The sequence below is a fragment of the Solea senegalensis genome, linkage group LG6 (assembly GCF_019176455.1).
Source record: "Solea senegalensis isolate Sse05_10M linkage group LG6, IFAPA_SoseM_1, whole genome shotgun sequence".
Classification (NCBI taxonomy): domain Eukaryota; kingdom Metazoa; phylum Chordata; class Actinopteri; order Pleuronectiformes; family Soleidae; genus Solea; species Solea senegalensis.
Genome location: NC_058026.1, coordinates 13,247,794 through 13,258,984, shown reverse-complemented (window position 1 = coordinate 13,258,984; position 11,191 = coordinate 13,247,794). Strand labels below are relative to the sequence as shown.

At 40.8% G+C, this 11,191-nt stretch overlaps 2 protein-coding genes across 2 annotated transcripts; one reads left to right on the top strand and one right to left on the bottom strand.

Annotated features, from left to right (window-relative positions):
* The first annotated feature begins 1,030 nt into the window (after positions 1-1,030).
* pex11b (peroxisomal biogenesis factor 11 beta) lies at positions 1,031-4,654 on the top strand. The gene is made up of 4 exons (XM_044029013.1): positions 1,031-1,227; positions 1,810-1,925; positions 1,997-2,198; positions 2,617-4,654. Exons 1-4 carry the CDS (start codon positions 1,172-1,174, stop codon positions 3,008-3,010), a joined length of 768 nt encoding a protein of 255 aa, XP_043884948.1. The 5' UTR covers positions 1,031-1,171; the 3' UTR covers positions 3,011-4,654.
* Positions 4,655-4,726: 72 nt separating this feature from the next.
* On the bottom strand, positions 4,727-10,344 carry ilf2 (interleukin enhancer binding factor 2). Its single transcript, XM_044029012.1, has 15 exons — positions 10,242-10,344; positions 9,791-9,850; positions 9,039-9,081; positions 8,672-8,776; positions 8,494-8,571; positions 8,290-8,392; positions 7,454-7,519; positions 7,009-7,125; positions 6,772-6,850; positions 6,577-6,664; positions 5,891-5,952; positions 5,686-5,800; positions 5,504-5,594; positions 5,209-5,370; positions 4,727-4,923 (listed from the first exon to the last, which is right to left on the bottom strand). Exons 1-14 carry the CDS (start codon positions 10,244-10,246, stop codon positions 5,219-5,221), a joined length of 1,164 nt encoding a protein of 387 aa, XP_043884947.1. The 5' UTR covers positions 10,247-10,344; the 3' UTR covers positions 4,727-4,923; positions 5,209-5,218.
* Between the last annotated feature and the right edge of the window lie 847 nt (positions 10,345-11,191).

Sequence of the window (11,191 nt, the reverse complement as noted above, 5' to 3'; positions counted from 1 at the left end):
GAGACAACAAAGTAATAAAATGAGACAACAAAGTAATATTATAGTATGTCGTTCAAAATGAGACAACACAGTCATAGAATAGCATGTCGTCCAAAATGAGTCAAAAAAGTAATTGTATAGTATGTCGTCCAAAATGAGTCAAAAAAGTCATATCATAGCATTTTGGACGACATACTATACTATGACTTTTTTGACTTATTTTGAACAACATACCATAATATGACTTTTTTGACTCATTTTGGACGACATACTATACTATGACATTTTTGACTTATTTTGGACCACATACTATACTATGACTTTTCTGAGTGATTTTGGACGACATACTATACTATGACTTTTTTGACTCATTTTAGACGACATCCTATAGGATTACTTTTTTGAAGACATACTATACTATGACTTATACTATACTATGACTTTTTTGTCAAATTTTGGATGACATACTAAACTATGATATTTTGGTGCGATTTTGGACGACAAAAAATACAAAAAGAAAAACATACCTTATTTTCCTCCTTTTGACAGTATGAAGATATCTTTTTTTCCTTTTTATTTGGACCGTTTATGTCAACATATTCGGATTTTTGACAGTATGAAAACATTTTTTTTTTCAAAAAATCTCATAAAAACAGACCCCGAAAAAAATAAAGAATAATAAAAAATATAGCCTGTTCATTTGAAAAAGTGATTTCAGTTGAATACAATACAATTCTGTGCAAATATACTAAACACTAAATATAACACTGTAAAAATACCATTAAAATTCAATCAAAACAATTTATATTAAATGCTTAAATGTTTAAGTGTTTCCAGAACAATGTTGTATGAAACATGAAAAATATACACTTAATTAAGTAAATCTTATTGCTCATCTTTTGCGTGGAATGTTGTCAGTTTGTTTTTTACGTTTTTCACAACGGGGAACAAATAAGATGATGCTGTTGCACCTGCCTCCGCACAGCAGGTGGCGCTCGTCACGTACCAGCATGGTCACTTAACGAAGAAGAAGACAAAGCGGTAGCGGAAATCCCTCTCATCTGGTGGACGGACTTGCTTCTCCAGCTCGGTTAGCACTAGATGCTGTTAACTGCGCCAACGTTCTACTGTTCTGAACACCTAGTAAAGAGCAAGGTAACTGCTAGTTATCGTTAACCACCGAGCAGCCGCTATGGACTCGTGGCTCCGCTTCTCGGCGCAGAGTCAAAGCAAAGAGCGACTCTTCAGGTAAAGTGAAGCTCGAGTGAGTGAGTGAGTGAATGTGGTGAAGTTGTAATGTCAGGTCACAACTGTCATCACGACTGACCTCAGTCTGGACCCTGTGATTGTCATAGCAACTGCTTTTAACCGTTTCGTTAACAACTTTATCGACTTACAGGATTAACAATTGTATCATCTCTGCATCATGTAGACTACAGACAAAATTATTTATTAATGAAATAGTTGGAGTTGTTGTTTTTTTAAATAAAACATTTTAAGTCTGAAATGTGAATATTTTCTGTTTTTTTTTTGCTCTATATAACGTAGAAATCATTCAAACTAAATATACATTTTGGCTTGTCGACAAAACAAGACATTTATTGTTCCATATTTTAAAACAAACACTTTTAAAGTGAAAGGATGAGAAATATTGTCATAAATATTATTAAGTTTGACTTTTTTGAGACCCCTGGATTAGTCACTTATTTCCTGTACATGTCGGGTCATATAATTGGGTGATTCTAAATCTTCTCCAGAGTCAGTGATGTCATTGTCACAACATGGTGGATAGAAGAGGCACTGAATGTGTGTGTGTGTGTGTTGTTGCAGGGCAGCTCAGTACGCCTGCACTCTGCTGGGCTACACGCTCCAGAAGGGCGGCGCAGCAGCCGAACTCAGGAAAACCGTCAGTCAGCTGGAGGCACACATGAGTCTGACGAGGAAGTGTGAGTGAAGCAGACACACTTTCACTTAAAACTGAAGAGGAAGTGTGACTGATGTGTGTGTGTGTCTGCAGTGATGCGTCTGGGAAACTCGGTGGAGGCACTCGAAGCCGCCAAGAGAGCCATACACCTGTCCGACAGTGTGCTGAGGCTATGCCTGACCATCAGCCACCTCAACAGAGCCATGTACTTCGCCTGCGACAACGTCCTGTGGGCTGGAAAAACTGGCCTCATCTCCAAACTGGACCAGCACAAGTGGAGCCAGAGGTCTTTTAGGTGAGCGTCCCGTTTCTCTCTGCATCAGACAATTACAGTTATTACTTATTTGTATACGTTATCTTTATTTGAAATATGTAAGTGCACTGCAGATCACAGAGCTCACATAATTAATGCCACTTTTCCACTAAATGGTCCGGGCACACCGGTTTCTGGAGATCAAACTGAACTGGAAATGAAGAGAGAGTGTGTGTGCGCTAGTGTGGGAGTACATTCCACCAGAGAGGAGCCTGGTAACTGAAGGCTCAGTCACTTCTGTTATCAGGGAACTGGTTCTTCTGGTGCAACGAGCAATTCGACATACATAAATGTTATATTCACGCTTATTTCTGAACAGATTTAGACCCATTTTTTACCTCATTAAGCCAGAATCTGATGACAGGGCAGAGCCTCAGTTCCTCTCGTCTCCTCTTCACAGGTATTACCTCTTCGCTCTCATCCTCAACCTGACTCGCGACGTTTACGAGCTGCGACTCCTCATGGAGTCAGAAGCGCGTTACAGAGCCACCAAATCCTCGCCCAGCACCACCCAGCCCGAAGAGCAACTGATCACTCCCGCCACTCCGGTCAACGCGGCGCTGCCCTTCGTGTCATTATGGCTCCGCAGACAGCTGCACCTGCTGGTGACGGTGTTGTACAGCAACCCGCCGCTGCTCCTGGACCTGCTGAAGAACAGCTGCGATATCTTCATCCCACTGGACCGGCTGGGGATTTACCCCACGGGGTCGGGCTTTGTCGGCGCCTGTGGCCTGGCCTCCTCTGTCCTGTCCATCCTGACCATGATTCATCCCTGGCTCAAACTCAAGCCATGAATCCCAGACACTGAGTGGAGACGGACAGTGGAGCCACAGAGACTGATCATCAGGCTGTGAAGTAAAGGTTTGTGATATGGAAGCAGGACATCTGAATACTTCAGGTAACATTGACGAGTGACACTGGCGTTTCTTTGATTTACACCGCACAGCTCATCACTGAGCATCAGCAGCAGCTCTGCTCACTGTCATCCCATCATAACACATCATTGTCTCCCAGACGTTCAGAGAGACACAGAGGGAAACATAAATAGACTGTTTTTTTGAAGTGTGGTTGTATAAACGAGTCTGACACATAGTCAGCACTAAGAAGATGAGCACTTTTAACCACTTTAAATACCTTGAAAATATGTTGAACCTTTCATCTTTTCTGACTGGAAACTGAAGCCACTAACTCACGTCTGTTGAAAGCAGAGCTCCTGCTAAAATAAACACAAACAAAGGGATTTCCAAACACCTATTTGAACAGCAGTGGATTAATTACTCCTGCATGATGTGATGTAAAAAATAGATGATTTCTCTATGCCATTTTGTTTGTAATGTGAAACAAACTTAAATTTTCATTCAGAAAAGGCTGTCAAATGCAAGAAAAGTAAATATTTTCTTGGCTACAGGAATGTGAAATTGGTAACATGCATGACTTAAGTCAGTGTTGACTGTATTTCATACAACCACACTTTAAATACCTGAATTATCCCTTTAACAACAATCGTCTTTTCCATCTACAGACATTAAGAATAGTCGCTGCTTACGACGCACCTCTTCATAATCTCGCTGATTTCCTTATACCCTTGTGTGATATTTAACCAAACAAAATGGCTGCCATGATATTGGACATTGTTCTTCAGTCGTGGTGTCACCTGCGTCTGTACGACCGATCTGATTTCACTGTTACTGGCAAACCTTCTGCTAACAACTTAAAGTGTGCAAGTACTTGTCCATCTCTGTTGGGACATGTCCAGTCCAACACTCACAGACATCAGCATGTAGAGTTAAGTCAGCTGACTGCTCTTCAGTCTTATCATACTAGTCTTTAGTTGAGACAGCGTCGTGTCTCGCATGTTACAACTCTTTTAAAGTTTTGAGAATAAACCTAAAGAGGATAGTTCAGGGTTATTTTGTGGTTGTATAAGGTACCAAAATAAAGCTCGACTTTGCCTCCTCTGTGTGCTTAGACACATTCAGGAGAAGTGAGGACAGGTAAGGACAATAGAAAAATATCAGTAAGTTCAAATTTGTAAAATTGTGACCAACAGGCCAGAAGCTTCCTTGTCTCTGAAAGCCAAAAACACATATTTTGTCTATTAAATTTGGAGTGGGAGGTTTACAAAGTGAATCAAACCTTAGTTCTTTTTAATGGGAAAGGCTGTTAAACTGTAAGAAACATATCCTTTAAGCTATTGTAGACTTAATGACATACATTTTTCAAGATTCATCTATTTAAGTAGCAGTCAATTGTATATAACACCATGTATACAGTTTCCTATATAACCACACTTAAAAAATCCTGAACTATCCCTTTAACATTAAGGTGTTTCAGGTACAAACATGTGTAATATATTCTTAATTAACAAATTGAGATTTTCTAAGCTGCAGTGTGAACTACTGTGATCTACAAAGACAATAAAATGCACTAAAAACTAATGAATCTGTTATGTTCATTATTATTATATAACTGTACCTTTCTAAAATCCTCAGAAAACACAAGACTCAAGCCAAATTAAAAAAAATGTTTACTAACTATTACAAAGAGAAAAGTACAAAGCAAACACAAGGTAAATAGAAAAAAACAAAACAATAAAAGTGAGGTGAGTCTCTCTGAGCACGTCAGGTGATCAGTGGCTCTCAGGTCCCAACACTTCCTGCTGGTGTTCCCGTCCAGAAACGACTTCCTCAGCAATGGCCAACACTCACTGTGGGAACACAGCAGTGTGACAAGTGTGAGGGGCTGCACATGTAAATCAAGTACATTCACCTGTAGAGATCGAGAGTGTGTGTGTAGGTCTATAGCCAACACCACACAATCCTGTCATGCGGAACCATAACGACGCCATTTTGGCAGGAAGCCACAAATCAAGTACATATGACACTACGACGTCCACTTGTTGCTGGACAGAAGAGACTGTGTCTAAAATGTTAGGCTGCTTTCCCACTACATGCGTGTTGTTGGTAGTGGTAGAATTTAGTGATGCGCCCACCTAGTTCTCGTCACTCCTGCGTCTCCATGCTCTCCTCCTCTCCGTCTCCTCCCTCCTCCAGCGCGTCATCTTCCTCCTCCTTCTTCTCCGGAGGTTTCTCGTAGGCCTTCTCCGAGGGCGTGACGATCACGCCGTCCCACGTGGACATCTCTGTCGTCAGATCTGCAACAACACATCATGAGTGAGCGCTGCTGCCGAGGACTGCGGTTAACTAAAAATCACACTGTAGCTTTAAGGTGAGCGGCTACAGCTGCCTGATGTGCATGACTGATGAATGCTGTGAAAAGAGTCTTACAGCTGGCATCGCCCTCCAGACCGAGGATCTTCCTGTATCCTCCATGAGAGAGAACCCTGACCAGAGTCTGCGCTGTGAAACACACCATGTCCTGCACAAAGACACACAAACACAGACTCAGTATATCTGGGTTAAACACACACATCTGGTGAAATCCTTGCAGGATCATGGCTCGAACGTACCTGCTGTTCCAGAGTCATGACCGTGTGCACTCTGAAGTTCCCGCTCTCACATGGGTCAGTGATGCCCACTGAGCCTGGAAGGAAGAGACCAGCGGCCAGCATCTGCAGGCAGCGCCTTCAAAAACACAAAAAGGTCCAGCACAATGTTCAGAGACATGTGTCCAATGAATGTGTCGTGGCTGTACCATAATGAGATGTAACTGACCTGTAAGCGACATTGAGGGACAGCGGCTGCCTGGACGGGTTGTTCATCACAGCAGAGTGTCCCTGCAACACAGAGTCCCCAGCAAATTTAAGGCTTGAAAAAGTAAACAGTCGCACACACTTATTCATAAAATCTGGCCGTGTTGTGTACGAAAGCATTAGGACTGGCGTGGGATGTGTAGTGACAGACTGACAGTTTGCGCTCTGAATTTTGTCTCGCTGGTTTCACACTGGACGTGTGACAACAGCAGCACTGATCTGCTGCTGTTGTCACATCTCAAAATACTTTTAAATACTCATTTGTACTAGGATTCTAGCATCGGACAGTGCTGAACATATGTCACAATTAATTTTGGTGTTAAAAAAACAAGAATGGAATCAGGGAAATGCGAAGCTGCTTTTACTTTGGAACAGGAAGTGGTGTATTTTTTTACTTATAAGACACACATAGATGTTAAAAATTTTGAAAGAAAGACCATTTTCACTGTATATTTTGCAGCAAGACTCAAGCGAGACTCGCCGAACAAACACGTACACACACTTGTATTAATAGTTTAGCTGATTATTGCCATTTTAAAATATATCCTGTATATATCTTTTCTGCTATCTGCTGCAAAATGTTATTATTTTTATATCCGTCGAGCTGTCATCTATAAAGCAGGCTTAAAGAGGCACTGTCGGTCTCACCAGCAGGTCCAGAATCCAGGGAGTGAGAGGTTCAAATCCAGGGAAACGCACCCTCAGGTCCTTGAGCAGGCGGATCAACACTTTTACCCTGAACGTGACATGAAACAGTGCATTCAGTTTAAATAAGCGGCACAATATTGTGATAATTAAACAGATGTTAGTGCATTATTGTCTCTGCTGTGGCGACTTCCTTACGTTGACTGAGATGCATTCTCCTCAAACCAGCGAGCGTGGCGGATGGCGGCAAGCGCACTCTGCAAAACCTTGATGTCCACTGTGGGGAAAAAAAACTAATTAGACTTAGACTTAAACTCAAGTGTCTCAGGCTGGAGCTTCACCTTAACTTAAGTGCAAACACAGAGTCTGTGAGAAAGTGTTAAGAAATGATGTGTTGCTGTGTGTTGTGGACAGCGTGTGTGTGTGAGCTCGTACAGTGTAGTTCTGGGTCCAGCTTGCGCAGGTTTGGAGGAACAGTGGTGATGAGGATCTTGACGGTGGCATCGGCTGAACTGATCTCAAAGCCCGTCTCGTTTGTCAGCATAGACAGCACTGAAATGATCAGACACACACATAGTATGTTAACATGACATTAGAAAATGTTTATTACTGCTTTAGTCTGACTTAAACTGGACCTTTAAAATGCATGTAAACATGTCAAGTCTGACTGAAATTGTAGCAAATTGAATTTTAGTAAAATCGAATATGACTGCACTTAGATCTCCAATCGGACCAGAGTTTATTTTCAAAATTTAAGAGACGATTGATTGTGTTGTGTTGAATTATAAACCTTTGAGACCCTGTGGACACCATGAAGTGGAATCACACTCCACTGGATAATTTAATTATGACATGAGCAGCTGTCCCACGGTGCGTGTACCTTCACTGGGGTCCTGTGTGCGCAGGGTATCCACGACTTTGTTGCCCAGAGCAGCAACTGCCTCCACTGCAAATGATAATAAAAAAATAAATCGTTCAACATGACAGGAAAGAAAAGGTTTCTTCACATTAGAACAGACTGACACAGGGACTGATCCATAGTAGTATAATGTGATAAAACTGGTATTTCTGTTACAGAAGCAGTAACATGCATTATTTAACCTCAGTACCTCTTTGCCAGATAATACCAAGTGCTCACATGGACCAAAAAAATAATTAACATACACTGTTTTGAAACAATTTTCTGCTGTAGGTTACTAGTGTATACAATGATGCAAAGTGACTGTAAACTGGTAGAAAACAAGTTAAATTCAATACAGACAACAGAGCTTTAGGTAAGCACTCAGAGCTAAATCTGTTGAGTAAGACACGGAATGGAGATCAGGTAAACTTGTGCAACCACATAATTTAATAGCTGTATGTTCAGCTGTTGGAATTATTAAGAGAGGAGTTTGTTTAAGACAGAAAGATGGCAGCACTTGACAGCTCACTCAAACAAATTAGGAACCAGAAGTGAATATTGTTCTCCTGATACAGTACTGTTGCATCAGTTGGATTCTTTTGTCAGTAAAAGATGTTGACAGAGCAAAGAAAACATGACAGAACAGTAGCGTAGAAACAGCACTGAATGGTATGTTCAATTCAAGGTTCCACACAAAAATAAACTAATAGTATGAATTTAACTGATTAAAATGGAATGCAAGACCAAGCAAGTGACAGGGAACAATACTTCCAAGGGCCTAAAGGACAAACACGTATTTCAGCAGCATTACTCACATGTAGGGAGAATCTTGAGGATTACAACCAGGTCAGCGACATTGTGTCCACTTGTCATGGTGCCCTTCTTGTAAGAGCCCACCTGACGCACCTCTTCAATTTGCTATGAAAGAGAAACCGGTTTGTATTTATACAAGTACAATGTACACTTGTGTTGTTATTATAATTAATAATCAACATGGTGATATAAAAATTAGGACTCACCACTTCAAAGTTGCCAGGAGCAACAATCAGGTTGTCAATAACGTTATTGATCTTTGTGACCAGGGACAAGATGGAGGACTAAATGAAAGCAGGAGACAAATGGATGTCAACTCCACACTCTGTCCAGTCATGCAACCAAAAAAAGCATGTGGTGAGTGCAGGTGTGACTGTGACTGACCTGCTCTGCAGGTGTGGGACTCAAGTCCTGGTTCCTCTTTAGCAGACACTCGCTGAACGCCGTCTCGTCGGGTGCAGGTTTTACTCTGGGGAATGCCATCTCACACTTGTGAGGAAAATAAAACAAAGTCTGTGTCAGTATTCAGTGATAAGTAAACTTTGTCACCTGAAAATATAGAATATATATCAACAAAACATTTAGTCAATTTATCTTTTAGCTGAAAATACATGTGCTGAAATCATTCAATTTTCTGTGTCGATGTGAGGACATTTCCTGATAATATACGTGATGTGAGTGATGTATCCATGTACTGTTTTGAGATTGACTAACACACCAGAAGGAGCTGTGTTAACACTTTTGTACTTACCACGTAAAAATCGAATGGGATGTGTGGGACAAATGGACGGTACCTACACAGGAACAAAGAAAGAATAGACAGTTTTTAGTCAGACAGATTATATTTGTACGGTTATACGTGTTGTGTTCATGAGCTCAAAGCCACAGCTTATTCAAATTTATTTTAATGTGCAGGTTAGGATGGCAAAGGATGGAAAACGTTGACAAATTAATGCATTGGGTTGACGTGGTCAATGCTGCGTTACATACGGTGTATACGTCTATAATTCTAAACAGAATTCTAACCACTGACAACATCAATTTAATCCCTTTACTAGCAGAGGAATCTGAGAAATGGCTTTAAAAATACAGAAACAGCCTAAATCATAACTGATCTGAACTCTCTCTGGGAGCAACGTGTCATCAAAAAGGCCCAGAGGAAAATTACTTGTGCACATATACTTGAATTTACATTACATTAATGCCATCAGGGCAAGGTTATGTGCAACCTCCCAGGAAGACAAATGATAGAAAGATATTCCAAGTCATTTGTTCCTTCTGCTGTCACATTGTTTTTAGCCCAGTTCAGCTCTCCATTGCTGCACCTTGCATTTTATTTTTAAATAGTGCGTACGTTTTTCACTCACATGCCATGTAGTTTCCTCATGCACTCTGGATTTGTGTTTTGGTGAATGGTTGTGTGTGTGAAAACTAAATTGCCCTAAGGCACAGGTGTCATTCATGTGCAAACGAGCATAAAATCAGGTCTGAAACTGGACTCACCCCTGCACCAGACCACCGCGGGACCCGAAGCGGCCTCCGCGGCCCCTGCCCCGGTCTCCTCTGGACACAATCACAAACACAGTGGATTTAGAATTCAATCATGGAAGCTATGTAGCTCAATTGCTAGGTTCATTCATTCATCCATACATACGTCAACCTTACTTACGTTCGACCAGTCATGGTCAATCTGTTGTTAAACTAATCACATTATGTTAACATATTCGATTCTCTGAGAGATTATATCCAAAAAACAATTTACAGCGAACATAATTGTGTAAAAAAAAACAATTTACGTAGCTATCGTTAGCTCGCTAGTTAGCAGCCAGCGCTCAGACAATGCACGTCGCTGGAGAACTAACACAGGAGCTGACAGTCAGTCACACCAACGGAACCTTTTACACACAAAACTCACAATGGCCGTGTTTTATAGAGTGTGTGTGGAAATAACTACCTCATTGCGTACGACGTTTTGACTGTTAAAGGTGGAAAAGTTCAGGAGAAAACGTTCACCGCTATGCAGGGTCCACTACTGCTGCTGCTTCCGGTCTTTCTTCTTCGTTGACGCTATTACGAGCAGCCCGACACGCGACAAATCCACCAACTACTGCCACCTGCTGTCCTGGAGCTGAAGTCTGCTACTAAAAACCCAAACATCCAGAACACCTGATTATCGCTGTCTGCCCGACAGAACCAAACATTTAAAAAGTTAAAAGGAAAAGTTGTTCTTATATCAGACATAACGGTGTGTAGTGTAATGTAGTGTATTAAATGCAGAGTTGGAAAGTAATGAATCATATTTACTCACATTATTGTAATTGAGTAGGTTTGTTTATGTAATTGTACTTTTTAAAGTCATTTTTAAAATTTACTTTACTTTGTTTTTTTGGGAGCACTGTACTACGATTTAAACTTTTACTCTGAGGACATTTTATTTTACTGGAGTAGAATATGTCAGTACTTTTGTTGGCTTTTGTGTGTCGTTTAGCCCTCATTAGGGTAAACCACCCTGTGGTATAAAAATGTGTTGTACAGAAACGTTTCCCATTTTGGGCAAACATCAACAAACGAGGCACAACAAAGACTCTTACACAAAGTTTCATTAACCATTGACTTTATTTTTCACTCGTTAAAATGTTCATACAGTCATTTACAGGTAAATCATGCCAGATCCAGTGGTTTCCACAGATATGAACAAGCCAGTGCAGGACGACTGAGTGACATACTGCATTTTCTTATAGAAATACTGACATTTTATTTTGAATCCTGACTCTTGTGATTTTATGAGAAAGAAGTATTTTGATAACAGCGACCTTATGACAAAGTACAATGTCTATATTTACAGAGCAGAGGGTTCTCTGATCTGTGTTCTCTTGTATATAATGCAGATATTTCTCCTGTATA

Excerpts from the sequence above, each read along its gene's own strand:
- pex11b (XM_044029013.1), top strand. The coding sequence starts at position 1,172 with ATGGACTCGTGGCTCCGCTTCTCGGCGCAGAGTCAAAGCAAAGAGCGA. Across the intron at positions 1,228-1,809 it reads AGCAAAGAGCGACTCTTCAG|GGCAGCTCAGTACGCCTGCA; the intron begins GTAAAGTGAAGC and ends GTGTTGTTGCAG. Across the intron at positions 2,199-2,616 it reads TGGAGCCAGAGGTCTTTTAG|GTATTACCTCTTCGCTCTCA; the intron begins GTGAGCGTCCCG and ends TCCTCTTCACAG.
- ilf2 (XM_044029012.1), bottom strand. Across the intron at positions 8,777-9,038 it reads TCCCATTCGATTTTTACGTG|TGTGAGATGGCATTCCCCAG; the intron begins GTAAGTACAAAA and ends TTTCCTCACAAG. Across the intron at positions 5,953-6,576 it reads CCTGGATTCTGGACCTGCTG|GGACACTCTGCTGTGATGAA; the intron begins GTGAGACCGACA and ends TCTGTGTTGCAG.